Here is a 23,618-nt window from a genome sequence, read left to right on the forward strand (position 1 = left end):
AATCAATTGTACATTTATGGCATGTTCTGTGAATGAGCCATAAATGTGTACACTGGGAATAAACCTTTAATAAACAAAATCCATGAACAAGATAAAGAAATAATCTGGTTTCATATGTTATGGGTTGTATAACCACAAAGGGGGGATCCCTGTGTCATCAAATGTCCTATCAAAGGAATTACTAGTATGTGTAAGACTGTGTTCACATCATGTTTTTTTGCATCCGCTGGACGTATACTACAACGTATACATTTAAAAATGGACAGAAACAGATGTATTATTTGTCATACGTCTAAATTTGGTTGCATCCGTTGGCATCCATTTACTATAAAAACGTATATACTCGTGTATAAGCCGAGTTTTTCAGCACAAAAAATGTGCTGAAAAACATCCCCTCGGCTTATACACGAGTCATACAGTCATTAAAGATCTTTAAAAAATAATAAACTTATATACGCACCCTCCGGTGGCCCCGACCTGCAGCGCTGCTCCCCCGATGTCCGCGCGGCTCCTCTTCTGGCTTCCGCGCCCGTCTTCTTTCTTCATTAACTTCGTGCCGGGCGGCGCCATGTTTTTCCTCCAGGCGGCGCCTAGTATGACATCAGCAGCGGTGCGTCATACTAGGCGCCGTCCAGGGAAGAACAATGGCGGCGCCCGGCACGAAGTTAGTGAAGAAAGAAGACGGGCGCCGAAGCCAGAAGAGGAGCCGCGCGGACATCGGGGGAGCAGCGCTGCAGGTCGGGGCCACCGGAGGGTGAGTATGTAAGTTTATTATTTTCTTTTAATGCTGGGCTGGCTGTATATTACTGGGGGCAGTGCTGTATACTGCTGGGGGCTGTGCTGTATACTGCTGGGGGCTGTGCTGTATACTACTGGGGGCAGTGCTGTATACTACTGGGGGCAGTGCTGTATACTACTGGGGGCAGTGCTGTATACTACTGGGGGCAGTGCTGTGTTCTACTGGGGGCAGGCTGTATACTACTGGGGGCAGTGCTGTATACTACTGGGGGCAGTGCTGTATACTACTGGGGGCTGGCTGTATATTACTGGGGGCAGTGCTGTATACTACTGGGGGCAGGCTGTATACTACTGGGGGCAGTGCTGTATACTTCTGGGGGCTGTGCTGCATACTACTGGCGGCTGTGCTGTATACTACTGGCGGCTGTGCTGTATACTACTGGGGGCTCTGCTGTATACTACTGGGGGCTGCTGTATACTACTGGGGGAAGGCTGTATACATACTGGGGGGGTCTGTGATTAATGCATTTCCCACCCTCGGCTTATACTCGAATCAATAGGTTTTCCCAGTTTTTGATGGTAAAATTAGGGGTCTCGGCTTATACTCGGGTCGGCTTATACTCGAGTATATACATATATGTCTTTTTCATTTCCGTTTCCTGCACCTTTTGAAACCATTCCCATGTGTCCTTACCAAGATGGAGAATTTTAAGATCCAAAATGGGTATAAAAACGGATTGATGCATACATACAAAAAAAAAAAAAGAAAGGATACAGAGGCACAGGAAAACAAATATACACTGTTGGGCATTCGTCCATAACACGCGTTTAGATTTCAACCAAAAAACATGTCCATCAACAGTATGCAAAAAACGAGATGCGAACCCAGCCCATGCCCATGTACAAATGTTACGCTATGCTGTTAAGCTAACAGCAGACTCTAGCATTGACACTACATATAAAGAGAAAAATACAGCTAGATATAATAGGCTATGTATTCCCTCCCCCCACATACATACATACATACATACATACACACATAATACCGTCAATGTATAGTATAATAAATTTGTAATAGTACTCATACAATGGCAGCAGGTTGTATGGGAAGGCGTCTCTCGCTCTTATAATGATAGCATACTGCCCCCTAGTGGAGAAAAAAGCTGAAACAATCACTAACTGGACACTGCACAAAGAAGACAGCTTATCTGCGGAATGAAGATATAGATCAAAAATACAAGTTTAACTACATATTTTCCTACATCACTTCTATTTCTTTACTTGGGAGTCTGATGGTCAGGTCTAGTGAATACCTGGCAGCTAGTGGTCTATAGCGTGAACACAGAGATTGCACCCTTAGGACTTTTATAGACATAGCAGTGATATAATTAAAAATATCACTCCTCCTATTCCTCCAAACATGCTGCCTACAGAACTGAAGATGTGTCAGTCATTTCATGTATTTTATCATGCATGTGTAACTATATGTGTATATCATTTTTATATTTTGACATGTTTATGTATCACATTAATCTACTTGTCTTTTCTTTTTTTCCCAATGTTATGAAATAGGATTATCACAACATGTAGTTACTGACTATGAACAAGTTGTTGCTCTCCTAGAACAAGGGATGGAAAACAGGTAACGTGTTAATAGATAATTCAGAATTCAGATAGTTAGTTTGATAATGGTTGAACTTCTTATTACATCATCACATCAGATGCTAGTAGCAATGGGACTTACACTCAAGTGGTAAAACCCAATTGTCAATTTAGTCATAAATGTCTAGTGAAGATAACAGAGAAGTTTTGGTGGTGGAAATCCCTATGCCCTATATTAGCTGAGACAGTAACATCTGTTTTCAAGCACTGGTAATAGATCCACAATAGTTGAGTAAAACACACACAAGAAGTGACAGGTCCTCGCTAACATAGTTAGCTTGTTGTCGTAAGCATTTTAATAAATCTTTTTAATATATTTATGTAGCTTACCACATGTAAATTGTTTAGTGAGAGTGACATTTAATATCAATGGTGAGCACTAAATTTACAGCTGATAGAATGTAACTATTCAGATGTTGCGGAGAATAATCTGTCTGTAATTTTCTCATTTCTGTAGAATAACAGCAGCCACCCATGTCCATGATGCAAGTAGCCGGTCTCATGCCATCTTTACCATCCATTACACACAGGTATTGCCTTTTTTGTCAACTATAGGCAGTCCCCAGTTGAATCTGTATGTAAGTCGGAACTGTTTATTTTATAATTGTAGCCCCAGCCAGAATTATTTTGGTCTCTGTGACAATTGGATTTTAAAAATGTTGGGATGTCAGAAGAACCAGGATTAACAATAAAGCTTAATTGCAGACACCTTTGATATCTGTTATAGCTTTATTGTAGCCTGGGGATAAAGTACAGTAAATTACCAATATCCTGTGGTCCGTTTGTAACTAGGGGTCGTCTGTAAGTTGGGTGTTCTTAAGTAGGGGACTGCCTGTATATGTCAAAGGTCTGACACCCAGCACTCTCTTAGAGCAGCTGTTGCAACAATCCAGGCTTGTGCTGTGACAGCCATTGTTTAAAAGTTCTGTTTACAGTTCAGTATATGGTGTGTATATATGCAATATCTAGCACAGCCACTATACAGTGTATGGCGCTGCGCTTGATACATTGTGAAAAAGTCACATCTCTAATCTGAGTGCTGCAGACTCCATGAGCAAATTGTACAACTTTCTTTCTCAAATTTTATGTTGTACATAGGCCATGTTAGAAGATAATTTACCATCAGAAATTGCCAGCAAGATCAACTTGGTAGACTTAGCAGGCAGGTGAGTATGACCAGGACGTGGTGTTAAGGATGGTATTTGTTTAGTAAGTTATGTTTAGTATTCATGGCTTTCTTTCAGTGAAAGAGCATCTCCAAATTATTGCAAAGATCGTCTCACTGAAGGCTCCAACATAAACAGGTCCTTGGTGACTCTGGGAATAGTCATCTCTGCATTAGGTATGTGATTTGGTAGAGGCAAAATACTGATGTTATACAAGCGATTAAATAAGTGCAGATATACAACAAAAGATTTATGTCTCTTCCATCAATGAATTACACTAATATATGAAATTTTGTGTTGATTTTAGCTCAGAACTCCCAAATGTCTAGTAGCTGTCAAAGCATCAACAGCATCCTCAGTGATGGGGACAGCGGGATACCCAGCAGCCCCGCAGGATCAAAGCGCCAGCCATTTGTACCTTACAGAGACTCCATTCTGACTTGGCTACTAAAAGACAGTCTTGGGGGAAACTCTAAAACAATTATGATTGCCAGTAAGTGACCTATTTAGCTTCTTAGATTTGGAACATGAAAGTTCTGATATGGTAAAGGCAAACTTAGCGTTCACCCACCAAAATGTGTCCGAGCATGTATGGTATGAGAGGGCTAGTTGATCCAGCGGTCATTTGGGTTAAAAAAAAATAGGTAGGCGAGTCCAGTTTCCAGTCATATCAGGAAATAGTAGTTAAAAATCCATTTTATTAGAAAAAACAAAAGTTAAAAACATAAATAGACGTCCATTACGAGTGTCAAAGTCTGACACATTTCGAACCAACAGGTTCTTAATCGTAGCCTGAATTTGGGTAATTAAACATCTGTAAATTTCAATTTTCCTCTTTAGTAACATATAATTTGATTATTTTAGCCGTGTCTCCAGCCAGTAGCAGTTACAATGAAACCATGAGCACCCTGCGCTATGCTTCCAATGCCAAGAACATCATCAATAAACCCAGAGTGAATGAGGCAAGTATCACTTATCCAAACATGTACAAATGTGACCTGAGCTTTGATTTTGACTTCCTATCTTCTTCTGCATTGCACTTTCTATTTAGATCTGCTCTGTCATTGTTCTACTTGAATATGGATAAATATGTTGCATTAGAAGGTTCCTTGCCTTGGATAGTAATAGAATAATTGACTGCGGAAAGGACCATTGTGGTTGAAACAATGTAGAAGTGTATGAAAGAAAGTCTTGTGAAAGGTTCTTGAAACCTTTTATATGGCTTCATATTTGATACACGCAACAGAACTGATACATCTGAATGGCTTTTTAGATTGTTAACTGCTATTTATGTACAACTCCTAGCAACTGTGTGACCTTCATACACATCTACATAATACACTATAAATTGGAGGAATCCTCTCTTTGGAATCTCCACCTTTTTAGTAAAACATGAGTCTCCTCATTTGTTTTCTGCCAGGTATGAGGCCACTGCCCACCACATTTAGATCAAGAATTGAAGCAAATCTGCCATCAAACTCAAGCATGATAAACCAGATACACTTTCTCATCGATCCAGGCACTGTGACTGTGGTAATCTTCCTATATTTGTTATCCATGGTCTCCTTCCTTCTAAAATTAAGGTACTTCACCGCCATTTACAATGAACCACGTCCTCCAGCTACCCCAGCACTTACCCCTCCTGTCTGCTGTGATCTCACCCAGTGGGAGGGGGAAGTGCTGATGGTGCAGGGGAAAGTGAGACAGTGTAACAGCCTGTGAAGACTTGGCATGGAGGGGCTCTAGTAACACCCCACAGAATATGCAGGCTCATTAGCATAATTCGAAATATTGATTTTAGAAGGAAGGAGGCCATGGATAACAAATATAAGAAGATTACCACAGTCACAGTGCCTCTATGTGTAAGTGCCCCTGATTTATCATGATGGATTTTGATGGTAGATTCCCTTTAAAGGACATCTATCATCAGGTTTACTGATGGTAGATGTCCAATTTTATCTGCTCGTCCTTTAATCTAGGGGTTGCTAAGGTCTTTGATATCTTCGGGAGCGTCCAGATTAATGTAAAAAATGTCTCTATAAAAATATGTAGATGAGCCGCAGATGCTCTGGCTACGTCACCGGAGCCCCTCTCGGCTCCGCCATATGATTATTTATGCACGTACCTGCTCTGTACTTTGTACTATGCTGTCTAGTCCGGGACGGATGGGACCAGGCATAATTATATGGTGGAGATGAGAGGCTCATCTACGTATTTTTATAAAGAGGTTTTTTTTACATTAATCTGCACATCCCCGAAAATATCAAAGACCATACCAACCCCTAGATTAAAAGACAAGCAGGTAAGTTTAAAGGGGTTGTCCACTTTCAGGCAATATTTGATATTGTTTGTGTAATAAAAACTTATACAATTATTCAATCTACTGTCTGTATCAATTCCTCATGGTTTTCTAGATCTGTACTTACTGTTCTTCTATAGGAAGCTTCTCTATTTACTCCAGTGGATATAATCTGTCCATGTGATCTCACTGTGGTAATATGCACCTGCCTGTCCATCACATCACCATGGACAGATTTCTATTCACTTGAATTAACATAGAAGGACAGCAAGCAGAGATCTAGAAACCTATGAGGAATTGATATAGAAGGTATATTGGCAAATTGTATAACTTGGACAAGCAATAATTGGACAACCCCTTTAAGTTTGAAAGAAACATAATATTTAAGGGAGATCTACCAGCAGGTTTACTTATGGTAGGTGGCCTTTAAATATTATGTTTTTTTTTTTCAATTTAATTATGATTCATGTTTATTTCTTTTTTAGATTGGATACATTCTATAGATTTATACATTGTTTTTGTACCTGTCTACTTTATTTTATGCAGGACGCTAATGTGAAACTCATAAGAGAGCTTCGGGAAGAAATTAACAGATTAAAGGCCATGTTGAGAAATTTTGAAATGGTACTTTCTTTTATTTTATATAGTTGATGAGGGGGGGGGGCGTTTCTTGTAGACAATGGGGGTAATTTACTAAGGGGCCGATTCGCGTTTTCCCGACGTGTTACCCGAATATTTCCGATTTGCGCCGATTGTACCTGAATTGCACCGGGATTTTGGCGCACGTGATTGGATTGTGGCGCATCGGCGCTGGCATGCACGCGACGGAAATCAGGGGACGTGGCCGAACGAAAACTCGACGTATTCGGAAAAACCGCCGCATTTAAAAACCGAAATTGTGTCACTTGGGACGCACTTACCTTCACCTGGTCCAGCTCGGTGTATTCCGGCGCGTTCAGTTGATTTTCAGCGCAGCAGCGCCACCTGGTGGACGGCGGAGGAACTACCTTCATAAATCCCGTCCGGACCCGAATCCTGTTCAGAGAACGCGCCGCTGGATCGCGAATGGGCCGGGTAAGTAAATCTGCCCCATTGTATGTTTTCAGTGTGCAAAATGTATTTTATTGAAGAATAGTAAAAAATGATGTATAAAATAATCACCACTTAAAGTGTTTGTGCAATCATAATAAGTTATCCCCTATCCAGAGAATAGGGGCTTACTTGCTGATCAGTGGGGACTCCCACAGTGATGGGACCCCCACAGATCACAAGAAGGGGTGCTGTTGTACCCCAAATGAACATAATGATGTTCTTTTTATTACTATGCTGATAAAGATATCCAAGCACCGTCCTCGGCTATCTGTGTCTGTTCCATAGACAGTGAAAGACGCTGCAGTATGTATGTGCCACCAATGGCTTCATTCTTTTGGGGGTACAGCAGGGGTAGAGCAGCACCCCCTTCTTGTAACTGTGGGGGACCCATCACTGAGATCCTCGCCAATCAGCAAGTTAGCCCCTATCCTGTGGATAGGGAATAACTTGTTGTGTGTGACAGGGCAACCCCTTAAAGGTTCTCCACACAGGGGTTTAAATAACAAAAAAGTTAAGCGACGTACAGCTCAAGTGTAAACCAAATCAATAGTGTAAATCAACTCAAGCAATAACAACAGTAGAAAAATGACTAAGAAAAGGGTCGTTTGGCAGTCATTGAACGCCGGTCTTTACAATAATTTGTCATATCATTTTAATTTAAAAAATAAAAGGTGTTAACTAAAAAATAAATTGGTGGTTTCTTATTCTTGTCATTGATTATTATTAATGGAAATGTTTGTATATATTACTGTACACACTGTAATGGTAAGATATGTCCCCGCTATCTATCTATACAGAGAACTATTAGCCCTTCTTTCAGTGAGGAACGAGATGGAAACCTCACAGAACTGGTGCTACAGAATGAACTGAAGGTGAATGCTTAATCTTACACAGCTAGTGATAAGCATGTTATATTTTGTTTTTATGTTAAAAATTACAATTTCAATGTTCCGTATATACTCGAGTATAAGCCAAGACTCCTAATTTTAACACAAAAAACTAGAAAAACCTATTGACTCGAGTATAAGCCAAGGGTGGGAAATGCATAGGTCCCAGCCCCAGTATATAGCCAGCCAGCCCTTGTAGTATATAGCCTGTTTGCCCCCCTGTAGTATATAGTATGCCAGCCCCTGTAGTATATGGTCACCAGCCCCCTGTAGTCTATAGACTGCCAGCCCCCTGTAGTCTATAGCTTGCCAGCCTCCTGTATTATATAGCCTGTCAGCCCCCTGTAGTCTATAGCCTGCCAGCCCCTGTATTATATAGCCTGTCAGCCCCCTGTAGTATATAGCCTGCCAGCCCCCTGTAGTATCCAGCCTTCCAGACCCCTGTAGTATCCAGCCTGCCCAGCGCCCTGTAATATACAGCCTGCCCAGCCCCCTGTAGTATATAGCCAGCCCCTCTAGTATATAGTCACTAGCCCCCACAGTATATAGCCAGCCGGTAAAGAAAATAAACTCCGTACTCACAGTTTTGACGGCCCAGATGTAAAACCATACATCCAGGATGATTTTTGCATGGATCTCTTGCAATTACAATCTGTTTTTGCTTTTCCTGATTCTATTTTCTGTGAATACAGATTGAGCAGCTCACCCGAGACTGGACAGATAAGTGGAGCGATAAAGCTGCGCTGATGGAACAGTACAATGTGGATATTAAGGAGGGGAAAGCCAGGGTGACCATAGACTCCGGATTACCTCACCTCATTGCAATGGACGATGATATCCTCAGTACTGGAGTGGTGATTTACTATCTAAGGGTGTGTGCTATGATTTATATTACACTTTATATTTTGGTAAAATCATATAAACATAACGTTGGCCAAATCTTTTGAGCCTTCTATAAAATGAGAGTAAAACTACATTGGAAAACATGGGATTTGTTTTCCATAAAATAGTTTCTTCGCCACTGCAGCACAGAGTGTTTCAGATATCAGTATAAATTTATATTAGCCTCCTAGAGTAAATGATGCAAAGATGGTAACTGACTTCAAGGAGCAGCCACTATGTTTTCCAGCCACAAAGGCACAAGCCTATTGCTACATCTGGGCCTGATGTCAGAGGTAAACGGCTTCTATAGTTATACTAGGGAGAAGGTGACAAGATCATTGTTAGTACCGTAAGTGAAAAGCGTGGACATTACCTTGTCATATTGGAAGCCATCAAATAATCTTTACTGCATAAATAATTTGCATATATCTTTGCATAAATACTTTTACTGCTAAATCAAGAGGGATGACTGATAATCATGAAGTTATTGAAGTTATTAAAGACATGGGGTAACTAAAGGGAGCTGTGGTAGTGACACAGTGTAGCACAGAGGTGTCCTCTGCGTCTTGTATTAGGTGAGACAAGTTCTTATACAATAAATAATGATCAGGAATCACAATCTGAAGAGTGACTTATTAAAAGGATTTATTTCCCACTGTGAAAACTTGTGAAGTAGACTTATTAAAGGAATTTGACACTCTTTAACATAAAGTGCTTATGTGCTTTTACTGCCTTAATAATAATCCCTTAAGTGGAATAGTAGCTTAGTGGAGTAAAACCTGGTGACAGGTTCTCTTTTAATACATCTAATAAAGAAGGTTTCTTTTGCATGGATTGTGAGTGCTACATCTTTTTTCTCTTTGAATGCTCTCTAGGGCAGTGATGGGGAACCTTTTAGAGACCGAGTGCCCAAACTACAACCAAGACCCACTTATTTATCGCAAAGTGCCAACACAGAAATTTAATTTGAGATTTATACTCCCTTCTCTGTCACAGCTTTCATTGATACCAGCACCCTGTGGACGCCGTTAAAGCAGAAAATAGAAGAAATTTGGATGATAATTGTACCTTCCCTCCAGGGTCCCATAAACAGGAAGAATAGTCAGGGCCAGAGCAGGAGCTACAATGATAATCCAGATCTGTCCACACCTTCCCACTCCTCCAGTAGTCCTGTCACTTTAAAATAGCTCTGCACACAGAAAGTCCTGGGCTGTCTGGGACTGCAGGAAGATACCTGGAGTCATCTCTGGTGATGGCCTGAGTGCCCACAGCAAGGGCTCTGAGTGCCACCTCTGCCACCAGTGCCATAGGTTAGCCACCACTGCTCTAGGGTATGAAATGTCCTTTCTAGAATTCCCTCATTTATGTGAAATCTCACCTGTTTGCCTATAAAAAATATCCTCCTTCCTTTTTAAGGACATGTTATTAAGCCAGTGCCTTCATATTAAAAGGGTTTTCCGGAGGAATATTTTTTAAGGAATACACTCTATGAAAAAAAGAAGCAACCCACATGCAGATCTGATGCCTTCCAGGTCCCACCCTGTTCCCCTCATCCTGGTCATTAATGCTATGCAGAAATTGACCCAATTATTGGCTCACGTCACCAAGTGTATGGCTGAGTAGTATTTTCTGCAAGTCAACACCAGGAACTAGAGAGCAGCAGGGGCCCCTAATAATACAGGAGCAGAACGTGCAGGGGATAAGTGATGCTTATATGTTTGTTTTTTTTAAATCTTTTCTGCTTCTTTTCAAGCAAATTATATCCTGCCAGGGAACCACTTCAAAGTATAAACATTGCACATATGTGTGAGATCACAGCAATAGCAATACATGTCAGACGTTCCTATAGGCCAGTGCTCTGATTAAATGTCTCTGGATCACTTTATGTATTTTCCTATTTATATATGTTACATGGTAAATACTGATTTATTATGTAAAGATATATAGACCTCTGTGAAATATAGGATAGAATATAGAATATAATGTAGAATCCTGTATATTATACATGAATGACTGGGTTTTAGCTAATTCCCCTGTTCCCATTATTAAGTGGTAAAGGCTTCTGTAGAAAACTGATTATGTATAATAACCCTCCCTCTCTCCATCTCTCTGTCTCTCCATCTCTCTGTCTCTCTCTCTCTACATTTCCTCATCCCCGGCTCCTAGATGAAGCTTTTCTTGCCATTTCTGCTTAGCATTCATTAGACTCTGCTGTCTGCCTCTTCCTAGGAAGGTAAAATGGATTGCCTTGTGTTTCACATTGTGTGTGCTCAGACAAAGGCTCCACTTCTGCTGCTGTGTGCTTGGTCCTAGTGAGGTGCCTGCTTTTTTGAGGTGCAAATCTGTCAGCATTTCCTCTCCAATGACAACGATGATGTGATTTGTCTTTCTCTGTGATCATTTAGGAAGGAACAACAAACATCGGGAGCGGTGATCATGATATAGGTAAGAGGGAAGAAAAGCCATTTCTGTTTAGTAGAGTATTTAGTATCACTGCATTGCTTTACCTACAGGAAAAGATGTTTTAAGGATTTTATTTTTTGTAAACAATTTATAATCTCATGCACTTAATTATTTATTGTGGGTGCTCAGTAGATATCAAAGTGAGATACACAATGCACTTGGTTTGGCGAAGAATTCATTTTTTGTGTGTATAATTATTGGTATAAATGAGTAATTTGATTGACATCATATTCTATGATAATCAAAGGCATCGTGAGACAGGCACAAATTGCAACAACTTAATAGTTAAAATCTCTAAATGTTCAATAGCTAAATAGAGATACCAAGAATCTGTGCAGTGAAGGCCTCACTTCACTTTCATTTATCATGATTCTGCATTTTGTGCTGTAATGTGAATCCTGGCATCCCATTGAGCTGATAATTCATGCTAACGTGTCATTACTGTAATGTTTGGTAACAATAATATGTATTTTAGAGGTTGCACAACACTTTGAATATTATCATTTAGCATAGGGGCTATGAAACAGCAATGAAACAGGTTTACATACAAAATACATGTATAATAATTACCAACTAACTTGGTGGACCCTGTCTATTAGGGTCTACAATCCATGAGGCAAGGGGACAGTATTTTAATCACAAGTATAAAATTGGATGAGAGAGAATATTGTGCAGACCTGCCCACAGCAGCCATGGTAAATGAGCTCACCAGAGGACTTGTGGGGGCATTCATAGAGGAGCAACAGCAATAGGTTTGAGTTGCTCAACATATTTATAAAAAATGTTTTCGGATTGACTTTTTTTCAAAATTTCTACATCAATATCTATATTAAATATTAATATTGAACTCTTGCATTTTCCTCATTAATAATCACTGAGCCTGGGAGTAGGCCGAAATTGTTATGTGGTGGTAAAGAAGGGGTCACCACATTGCATCACAGGCAAAAATTATCCTCCAAATTCTTGTGGTCTCTGGGCCTGAAAATCTTCAGTAAAACTTAAAGGATACCTGACACCAGGTCTTTCTATTCTGTGAGTTACAGAACCAGAGATATGGGAAGGTAAAGTCATAGTGGAAAAGTGTAGTTTTCAGCAAGTAGACAGCACTCGGTGGGTGAGCGGTGCTCTGGGTTTGGCCAATGCCGCAATCAAATATCAGGAAAAAAATCATGCAGGGACACTAAGTAATGTCCCTGCATGAACATGCTGTAAGATATATTCTACAATAAAAGATTGAGTTGATGAAGATTGCTGGTGCCGGGATTTTTTCTTGATAGTTGGAAAGGTGAGCTGCAGATAAAGATGCTGCCTTTTTCTTTAACTGCCTGTTTCTCCAGTTCTGTAGCTCATAGTCTGATGCACTTTGAAAGAGAAAATTTTCTTCTTTAATCTTTTTCCACAATCATGATTCTAGCTTCTATAGAACCCAAGTGATACTCCCCCGCAGCCTCTGAGCCCGACACATGTCAAAGATTATTCTAGAGAGAATATATCATCCCCTACCTAAGGGAGCTAAAAATTTTGTGGGGTTATAGCTGGTGACAGATTCCCTTTACGGTCTAGAAAAGTACAAAGGTTACTAGGTATACATTTTGTGTGATGCTTGTAGATGTGAACACTCGAGTCACTCATAATCATTAGACAGCAGTCAGCTCTTATTATGTTATGCTACCCAGTAATTATGTAATGCATATTTAATTGCGTATTAATACTGTGTCATTATGTCAGTGTTACAAGGTGAGGACATTGGTCAGGAACACTGTATAATTGAGAACAAGCTTGGAGTAGTGGAACTGAGGCCGACCCTTGGAGCAATCTGCACGGTCAATGGGCAAGAAGTCACAGACGTCTGTCGTTTATCTCAAGGTGAGTGACTTTTGACAAAATTCTTTTCAGGGGGTTGTCCATTTGTAGAAAACTTTAACGGGGTATGTATTTTATTCCAATCATCTCTTGAGTCGGAAATTCCTATTTAGGTCTAGCTAAAGCACAAAACAATAGGAAACCACTAGAATTTTTTTTTTTTAAGGGGTTGGCCACTTATATATCATATACTAGTATACACATATCAGCAAGTTATCTGATACACCCTTATCACACAGACCCTACAGCACGCTTTTCACTTGTCATGTATACAAAGTGCCTGTATTTCATTAAAAATTAAATGGAAACTGTAAGGGAAAATACTCGAAATTGCAGTAATAATCGGTGCAGACGTTCTTCATCAGGCCCAGCGTAGTGTGTACTTGAGGAATTACTACCAGCTCCAGTGCTGCCAAGAGTAACATCTTTTGCCAAGAAAGTGGGAAGAAGAACATATTCACACAGTAATCTCATGTTGGCTTTAAGTGACACTGTGTAATGGTTTTAGAAAGCGTATCCTGTATCATTGATTAGTGTATAAGTTGTGTATTAGTTGTCTGGATAAAAAGGTAGAAGTTCAAATGTTACTCGACTATCCTCTCCCAGGTCACATATAAACTAAACATATGGGGGCACATTTACTTACCCGGTTCGAGGAGTTCACAGAAAGTGCTTTGTCCGACGATCATGCACTGTGCTGCGATTCACTAAGATTGTGCGCCCGATATCCCTCGTGTGTCGCTTCCCCACTCAGGTCTGCTGGAGTTCACCTTCTTCTTCCTGGTGCACGTAAGTGCATTGTCTTGTGATACCATTTGAAAGATAAATCCCACGCTCAGTCCGAATTTGACGGATTGTCCAACGTCCCGCCCCCCCCCCCCTCCCCGATTTCTTTCGCATGAAACCCGGCGCCGCTGCGCAAAAATCTGATCACGTGCGACACAATCGCAGTGCAGACGCAGACACCTGTTAAATGCACATCAAAGCTGCGCAAATTCCAAAAACAGTGCAAATTCCACCTAAAGTGCAGTCCGCTTCCCCTTAGTAAATAAGCCCGATGGGCTTGTAAGTGAAGTGTATACGGTAGATGCTACTCCTATGTCAGCCAGTAAGTTTATAACCGCACTTAATGGCAATGTTGTATAGATACTAGCCATGTATCCTTGTTCCTTTTCTTCAGGCCATTGTCCCAATAATTAATACATTATAAAACATTTGCCTGACTAGAGAAGAATATAAATGTCTATGAGCAGAATCTGGGTACAGCTCATATTTCTGATACTAGTAATAAAGACAAACAAAATCTTCTTTTTCAGGGGCTGTCATTGTTTTAGGAAAATCTCATAGATTCCGATTCAACCACCCGGCTGAGGCTGCTGTGCTGAGGCAGATGAGATCTGTAAGTATTATACCAGCTTTATATTGAAGCCATTAATTTGTCACAAAGATTTGGATATTCATTCAAGTCTCTTTGTGACAATTATACAGATTTTTTTTGTACAAACCAATTGGCATCAGGTTACTGTTTTTAAAGGGGTTATCTCAGAATACCAAAATGATGGCTGCTCCGTAGATTACAGGGCTCTAAACTACAAACCACTGCACCATCAAAATCCCACATGATAAACCAGGGACACTTACCCATACATCTAGGCATGGGGATTGTGTTTATATTCTTACTTTGGGTATCTATGGCCTCCTTCCTCCTAACTTGTAGAATTATGTTAATGAGCCAGAAGGGCTCTTGGGGGCGTTACCAGAGGCCTCCATGATGTAGCTTCAGAGGCTGTTACATTGTACAGGAGCACTTTCCCCTACCTCTGTGTGTTGAAACTTCCTCTGCTGCAGTGTGAGATTACTAAATAACAAATACATTGAATATCAGTTACTACTATCTATACTTTATGCATTTAAAACATTGGAGGGAACGTTCAATGTTATCTCTTGACAACCCCCTATGAATAACATGGGGTTACAAACGTAGAGCTGGTACATTATTTAACTGATCATGTATTGCTGTGCTGGAATTGATAACAAACAACAGAGAGAGAGACAGAAATCTACACATGAAGATGATGTTTAAAGAACACCTGTCATCAGGTCTCTGCCACTAGTCCTGTCACTACTACCTGTTGGAGCAGCTCACAAGGATCCATCCCAGCCTTTATCTAGTCATTTCATACATTATTCATTGTAAAATCATCTATTCTTTATTATGTAAATGAGGCTGGTCACATGGTCAGAGGCAGTGATGTCACCCCTGTTACCCCTCCCCTCTCCTCCCCCTGCTCATGTCTGTGTGTAATGTATAGTAAAGCATGGCTAGTGTGTGTGCTGCATCTGCTGACATGCTGCATCCTCCTAATATACAGGTGGGAGACACAGACATCAGCTACACATGAATCTGACATGTTCTGCTGTAACATGGCTGCCTGGAGCTGCTGTATCTCTCCTGTAGACACACACATGCACACACAGGCTGCAGGGGGCGTGGCCACCAGCACCAGGAAGCACATCATTATACAGCCTCGCACCATTATACAGGCTATCAGTCATGCACTGGGGGTGTGGCTGTGCCTCCCACTCATGAATAAGGTGGACAGCTTGAATATGCTAATGCTTCATTGGACATTTCACAGGTCATTTGCATACAGGTTTAGGACCTCATTGCTTAGGTTTACAGGCATGTAGAGGGACAATGAAGGGATAGAGGCAATGCTCTCTAATGGCAGTTTATGAAAATATATTTAGTTTAGGGGGGTTATTTTGCATGACGGGTTCTCTTTAATCAGAGCAGACAGGAGGTCAGACTACGGGAAATAAAAATTCTTGTGGTCCTGAGTAACCAAAACAGGCTTGATCCTAGAGAGATTACTGTACATTTGTATGTGCTTTAATGCATAGACCCATCTAACTACTCCAGAATGTAACCATTCTCATGCTGGTTGTCATTTGTCTAGGATAGTCAGGCATCTTTTGTAAGTGAAGGTTCTTTGGACTGGCTGGACCTCTCTGGAGATTTCTCCTCATCTTCTAAAGGGAATTCCCTCACCCTAAACACAAGGTAATTCACCTATAACTAATAATGACTCAAAGTTCTCTGTGTTATAGAATAAATTACATGTTTTGAATCAATCATTTTTTGTATTAACACAAATCTATATAAATTATAAGTTATAGATGGAATATAATGTGCACTAATTATGCATAAGCTTTATACATTGCTTAAAGAAAATCCTACCATCAAATTCCATCATGTTAAACCAAGGACACTAACTCATGGATCCAGGCCAGTAACTGCGGTAACCTTCTTATATTTGTTATCAATGGCCTTCTTTCCTTCTAAGATCAACTTTTAAAATTATGCTAATGAACCAGTAGGGCTCCTGAGGGGTGTTACCAGAGCCCCTCTGTGCTGTAGCTTCACAGGCTGTTATAATGTCTCTCCCTCCCCCTGCTCCCTCTGCACTCCCACCTCCCTCTGCCTGATGTAATTCGACGCAGTGTAAGGCTACATTCACACGATGTATGCCCGCCGTACCGTAGGGCAAATTTGCATCTCAGTAAAAAGCTACCATATTTTTCGGACTATACGGCGCACAAAAAATCCTTCGATTTTCTCAGAAATCAAAGGTGCGCCTTATAATCCAGTGCGCCTAATATATGAACCGTACTTACAGACCACACCTGCCTTAAACTGTGCACAGGTCTGCCATCTGCTGGTTATTCATCCTTATAATCAAGTGCGCCTTATAATCCGGTGCTCCTTATATATGAACCTAGACGTTTCAGCAGGCATTTATTGATGGTGCGCCTTATAGTCCGAAAAATACTGTACTTTCGGAGCGAATAAAGCTGCATTTCCATTATAGCTGCCTGTATCCAGAATATTAGTGGTGTGGGAAACAAGGAACCGTCATGATAGATTTCCACATTCTTGATCCAGTCATCTAATGGGAAATATGTGTCTGGGTTTGATGAACATCCGTTTACCTTCTTCTCCTCATTTGGCCAAGGAAAAAGCTGTTCCTGTATTTTCTGATAAACTCTTTAGTGCATTAATAAGTCACCTTGAAGTTTCATGACACCACATTATAAGATATTCGGGTCCATCTGTAATCATTGGGATTTAATATAGTGTATGACATTTTATAAGCTTATCGTCTTTCTTATGATAGAAGAGATTCATGGTGAGAAGTAATGCATCCTCCCCGTGTCTCAGTACAGGGTCATCCCATTATACTGAGCTGCTATAGTAACTGAGAGCTGCATTATGCTACCGTATACTATAACCAGCCAAACCCCTGCACTGGCCGGGGCGGCCCCAGCACGAGAGGTGGAGCATAGCCTGGCAGCGTAGTCTCCTTGCTACTAATGTGTTTGTATGGAGATGTTTCCTCTGTACAAACCTCCATGAGATATGATCTGCTACAAGGAGTATAACGCAAATCTTCCAATCTGTCCTTTTTTCTCTCTCTGCATACACGGAGGAGGGATAACACAGCACAAGGTAAGATCACTTCATTTCTGCCATTTCTGCAGATTCATTGCCTGAAATGGATTGTAAAGATTTCTGGTCTATTATCTATATAGAGACATTAGTGACTGCTGATGGAAAGGACTATAGAGGGAAAGCAGGAAACCGAGCCTAGTCATCCTGTGATTATTACTCTCACATGCTCACTGTATATGTGTTTGTACTGTGTGTGCATTTTGGAAAAGTAAAGTGTCAAAAATACATTAATGTTCTACAAGGGGTAATGGTTTTATATTAACAAACAATAAAACATACATTTTAGATCGCCATTTCTTTTGTACATTTCAGAAGTGTTTAATAAAAGTGCTCAAACCGCATCCTACATTAAATTACAGGCGGTCCCCTACTTAAGAACACCTGACTTACATACGACCCCTAGTTACAAACGGACCTCTGGATGTTGGTAATTTACTGTACTTTAGCCTTAGGCTACAATAAACAGCTATAACAGATATCACAGGTGTCTGTAATGAAGCTTTATTGTTAATCCTGGTTCTTATGACAATCCAACATTTTTTAAATCCAATTGTCACAGAGACCAAAAAAATTTTGGCTGGGATTACAATAATAAAGTATACGGTTCTGACTTACATACAAACTCAACTTAAGAACAAACCTACAGACCCTATCTTGTATGTAACCCGGGGACTGCCTGTAGTTGCATTTTTTGGATTTTTTTATGTGCAGTTCATGTGGTTCTTGTGCATGTAAGATTCTCTGTCTAGTTTATTTATGTTACATACAATCAATCCCAGGTTACGTACAAGATAGGTTCTGCAGGTTTGTACTTAAGTTGAATTCATATGTAAGTCAGAACTGCATAGTTTATAATTGTAACCCCAGCAAAAAATTTGGGATTTCAAAACTTTTGGATTGTCATAAGAAGCAGGATTAACAATAAATCTTAATTGCAGACACCTTTTGATAGCTCTTACAGCTGCTCATTGTAGCCTTGGACTAAAATAAAGTAAATTACCAACATCCAGAGGGTCATTTGTAACAAGGGGTCGTCTGTAATTCGGGTGCTCTTAAATAGGGGACTGCCTGTATTTATAACTAAAAATATTTCAATATTATTCCACTTTATGGCAGTGCTGTGTCTCAGGATCTTCCCAAATTGGTATATATATCCAGAAATGTTTCCTGCCTCTACAGTGAACATAATGGGGCACATTTACTTACCCGGTCCAGTCGCGATCCCTCAGGCCGTTGTCCGACGAGGATTCGGGTATGCCGGGATTCACTAAGGTTGTGTGCCCGAGGTCCGCGCGGAGTTCACCTTCTTCTTCCCGGTGCATGTGAGTGCTTGATGTTGCGACACAAATCGCTTTTAAATTCCGCGGTTTTTCCGAATCCGTCACACCCCATTATTTCGGCCGCTTGAAAGCCGGCGCTGATGCGCCACAATCCGATCGCGTGCGCCAAAATCCCTGGGCGATTCGGCGCAAATCGGAAATATTCGGGAAACCCGACAAAAGTGCGGCGTTCGAACCCTTAGTAAATGTGCCCCATTGGGCTCCATTGTCATTTTGCCCAGTAATTTGCAATATGGAAAGGTCTATCCCATACATCGCCATTCGGCGTATACTTTTATTTATTTGCGCTGCAGATTCTTAAAGTTGGCAAAAGTAGTTTGCAAGTTTCTCTCTGTTATGGTTTGTTATAGTTAAGTTTCTGTGTAATAAACAAACTAGTGCAATTATTTTGATAGCATATATTTTATAGTAAAAAAAAAAAATGTGTGAAAAAATTGTAATGGATCAATACATGGACTGAGTCAGATGTAAGAGTTGGCAGAAGTCCAGCTAGAAGGTTCACGCACTTGTCATTAGGACAATAAATATCCATCAAAATCCATCATGATAAACCAGGGACACTTTCTCCAAGATCCAGGCACCATGACTGTGGTATTTTCTCTTGTAATCCATGGCCTCCTTCCTACTACAATAAACATTTCAAATCCAGTGAGCCTGAAGAGCTCTGGGGGGGAGGGGGGGGAGGGGGGGTGTTACCAGAACCCCACTTGTACTATAGCTTCAAGGACTGTTACACTGTGCAGGAGTACTTCCCCTCCCCCTGCCACCATTTGCTAAAACTTCCTCTGCTGCAGTGAGATTGCATAAGGCAGGGGGAGGGAGAACGTGCTGAGGGAGCAGGAGGAAGGGTGAGATGTGCTTCTGCACAGTGTAACAGCCTGTGAAGCTACAGCACAGATGGCCTCTGGAACCCCCGCCAGAGGCATTCTGGCTTATTAGCATAATTTTTAAAGCTGTTCTTGGAAGGAAGGAGGCCATGGATTAAGAACCACAGTCACACTGCCTGGATCTATGAGTAAGTGTCCCTGATGATGTTTGATTTACTTTAATGTAACATAATACTTAATAACCTGTGTCCATCCCACATCTCTAAGTGTTGAGGTTTATTTACCTCTGCAGTAGTCATATGATTGTTTATGATGTGAAATGCACAGTAGGAATTGAACATTTTTTAAGAAAGTTCTGTACTATGAAGCTATAGAGGGAAATAACCAGGGTGATCCATCTAGCTGCAGGGCAGTCAATACTGCCTTGTATCCTTCAATGATGTTCTCACATCTTAAGGTGTAGCAGAAAACTAAATCAGGCTTGTGTCTCTAATCTTCATTTCACCTTTAGGATACATACACACAAACATAGAATCTGTCCATGTACTATCCGGACCAATGCTTTTCTATGGGCTCATGCACATGGCCATGGTTTCAATGGCCCTGTGTGATCTGACTGTCTGACTTGCAAACATTGCCTGGAATTGCTCTATAATGTGTGACCTGGGCAGTCGCCTTCACATGGCCACGGTGAGGTCTCTAACTGCACACTAATGGTGGAGAGGATTCCAAAATTGCATTGTTGGGGAGAAGCATTCAGATATACCTTCAGTTCCAGTAGTCCAGTGAATGGCTGATGTTAACTTTGTGACCATTACAGTGAAGGGGCAGAATGTAAAGTAAATGACTTTATTTGACTTTGCCATTCAATGCCTTAGACCACCAGGGCCTTTCCCTTACCGCCTCTGTGAAATAGGCATCTTATGCGTCTCATTATCTGTCATCTGTCTCATCTTTCTTTCTATGTGTCAGTGTGTTAGTACAATCTGTGTTAGCCAGATGAAAGTGTATAAACACCTGTACCCTGATAATGTATACACATTGTCGGCCCACAGAACTAGATGGATAATAATTTGTCTTCTTAGAGAGTCCCTGCCCACACCCTGGGATTTTGCACTGAGCAGCCGAGGGAGTAACATTGTAAATTCTTTACAAATTTTTATTATGTTAATATCACTAGGGGATATAGATGTGAGAATTTTGGGTAAACCCCTTTAATGCTTTGTACTATACCAGTGACCATCGACCCTGTCTCCTGAAGTAGGATCTGTTCTTCTATTTGCTTCTAATAGCTTAGCTTTTGAGAAAACGTATTTTAAATATAATATATAAATGATGTAAATGTGCCTCGGGGGCTCCTGGCTACATCACAGAAGCCCCTTGGAATAAATAGGGCCTGGGGGAGGTCTTATACTACTCAAATCCCCCACTTTCCCCCAGCCTCAGCTTAATTAGCCTAAAGGAGCTATCTAACACTACTTAGGCTGGTGCCACACGTAGCGCATTGTCTGTGCTTGCACATGCAGACAAAGCCGCACCCACCGGGGTGGGCCCCAGCCCGATCGCATCGGCGCTTCTGTGGATCGGGCCGGGGCGCGGCTTTGTCTGCGTTTGCAAGCGCAGACAAAGTGCAACGTCTGACATCACCTTAAGGCTGCAGAAGAACTCTGGCTGGGCTGGGGACCGGGCTTCAAAGCATTTCCCCAGCTGCATCGTCTCCAAAGACCTAAGCTGATTTTCTCTTCAATTTTCAAACATGAGACAAAGAGCCATAAAACTCATAAGACCAATACATTGATTAGGGACAGTTATGAAGTTATGGTCCATCTCAGCCCAAGGGCAAATATATTTTTGGAACCGGAGTTCCTTTAGTATCATTTTGATATGTCGATTTAGGCTCTAGCACCCTTGGGTCCACAGATAAAAATATCTCTGGATAGGACCATAGAAAATGGGTCAGGTTTGGTATCCATGCGATCCAGAGATTCACCCTGACCCTACGACTCCCCCTTGAGAAGCTATGACTTCTCCAGGGTTCTGGATGTAATACCAGGTAGGAGGGACCCATGACCCCTCCTGGGGGTGGACAGAGGTATGTCTGCACCTCTGAAGCCACATCGTCTTTTGCATGGGAACCCATTTAACATCATGGGCAGGAAAAGATCTTAAGGTTCCATTAGATATGTTACCGGGTTGGTTCCTCACCCGGACCAGGTTATATATTAAGGAGAACTGGTGGCAGCTTATCTGGTTTGATAAGATTCTGTTTCACTCCGGTTAATGAAAGGAGTCATAGCCATTCAGGGTTGTGATTTATTGTTGTGTCATATCTGGAAGTTGTGTGGACAACTTTAAATCACTTCCTGTGCCTGTCAGAACCCGTGCTTTCTGGGAGTTTCTATATAGGATAACCAAGTGGCCTTGCGTACCTTTCAGGGGTACAAGACGTCACTGTTTCCTTCACACCCCTTCTGGCGTTTTGGAGGATGGAGAACTCAGGCTGAAACCAAGAATAAAGGTGTGAATGATTAGCAGATGATAGAACCAGAAGTGCTTCTGTGATGTAGCCAGGAGCCCCTGAGGCTCATTTACATATTTTTTTAAAGGCCTTTTTCTTAAAGACTGAGTTATTAGAAGCAAATAGAAGTATAGATCCACTTTACTTTTAAACATCCAATTCATTCTGTATTACCAGCTGCCACCACCAAAAGTAATATGCAATAAAAGTCATATCAAATGTCCCTCCAGAAAAAGGCTAGACATGCTGGAGCGCATGGAGACCTCAATTTAGCTCCTTCTGGGTGCAATCACTTTTATGTGACACCATTTATACATTTCATAGTTGTGGATATGTTTTTTCAGAGATGTGAATTCATGACTTTGTCTTTCCGTTATGCAAAAAATGAAGAATTACATATATAACCCATATATTAATGCTGTGGATAGAGTACACCTAAACACTTGTGCAATTTCACTTTTTTTTTTGTTTGAGCAGGGGTCCAAATTCTGTCTGTGTATATAGATCAATAGAGGATATATATGTATATCAATATTTATGCATTTTAGTTAAAAGTATTTATTAAATTTTACATTTTTATAATAAATATGAATGGGCTGAGATTATCAGCAATAAGCTTTATATTGCTTTAGGTTGTAAATGAAATTGAATGCAGTGTCCATACATACAGTCAGTTACAGTATGAGTGATGTGACGCTGACTGTTTTTTCATTGCTAGAAATTCGGAGTCTCCATCTGAGGACTACCAGCAAGGGCTGAGAGAATTAGAAGCCACATATAGGAAACAAATAGAAGAACAACAGCTTTATGTAGAGGACTTGAAAAGTCAGATCCAGACCGCCCAGGCGAAGGGAGAGAAGGAGCTGGAGCACGAGCAGTCTCTGATCAATCAGCAGACCCAAGAATGTGAGTAGCTAGTAGATTCTCTAAATTATTATTGCTTGACCTAGTAAGACCTTGTTCACATAGGCCACGTGTTTCAATTTCTGTTTTCTCAACGTGCAAAGGAGGAGAATTATAATCATCTCATTTATAGTTTTTTTGCTATTTAGATATCACTCTTGGCTTTGACCAAATAACCCACCCACAGACGTACACTAGGTCAAGCATGTATGTGTTATCAGTGGGGAGTATGCAAAAACGTTTTCTAATGTGTCAAATGGAAAACAATACCTCCTTTTGCTACCTTGAAAGGCAGCCCCTTAACATCAAGTATGACCTACAAGAAGTCTAAAAACATGATGTGGGATTAAGCCAAACCAGTATATCTATTCCATAAGGAACAGACTCCCAACTGTAGGCAGCACTGTTTCCACCTGGTTGGGTCTCCTCAGCACAGCATAGGCCTTCTTGTAGGTCATACTTGGT

At 41.0% G+C, this 23,618-nt stretch overlaps 1 protein-coding gene across 2 annotated transcripts in view; it reads left to right on the forward strand.

Annotated features, from left to right (window-relative positions):
• The window catches only part of STARD9 (StAR related lipid transfer domain containing 9), a 100,886-nt gene that overhangs the window by 56,154 nt on the left and 21,114 nt on the right, over positions 1-23,618 (forward strand). Inside the window, exons 8-21 of one of the 2 annotated variants that reach the window (XM_072115644.1) lie at positions 2,311-2,380; positions 2,858-2,930; positions 3,499-3,566; positions 3,645-3,742; positions 3,874-4,059; positions 4,431-4,528; positions 6,412-6,489; positions 7,755-7,829; positions 8,537-8,716; positions 11,132-11,171; positions 12,918-13,055; positions 14,369-14,451; positions 16,013-16,116; positions 22,969-23,156. In XM_072115644.1, the coding sequence (XP_071971745.1) occupies positions 2,311-2,380; positions 2,858-2,930; positions 3,499-3,566; positions 3,645-3,742; positions 3,874-4,059; positions 4,431-4,528; positions 6,412-6,489; positions 7,755-7,829; positions 8,537-8,716; positions 11,132-11,171; positions 12,918-13,055; positions 14,369-14,451; positions 16,013-16,116; positions 22,969-23,156 (1,479 nt within the window). Of the gene's footprint in view, positions 1-2,310; positions 2,381-2,857; positions 2,931-3,498; positions 3,567-3,644; positions 3,743-3,873; positions 4,060-4,430; positions 4,529-6,411; positions 6,490-7,754; positions 7,830-8,536; positions 8,717-10,813; positions 10,960-11,131; positions 11,172-12,917; positions 13,056-14,368; positions 14,452-16,012; positions 16,117-22,968; positions 23,157-23,618 lie in introns of those variants that run through there. The other variant, XM_072115645.1, reaches the window with a different exon arrangement.

This window comes from Engystomops pustulosus, chromosome 7 (assembly GCF_040894005.1).
Source record: "Engystomops pustulosus chromosome 7, aEngPut4.maternal, whole genome shotgun sequence".
Classification (NCBI taxonomy): Eukaryota; Metazoa; Chordata; class Amphibia; order Anura; family Leptodactylidae; genus Engystomops; species Engystomops pustulosus.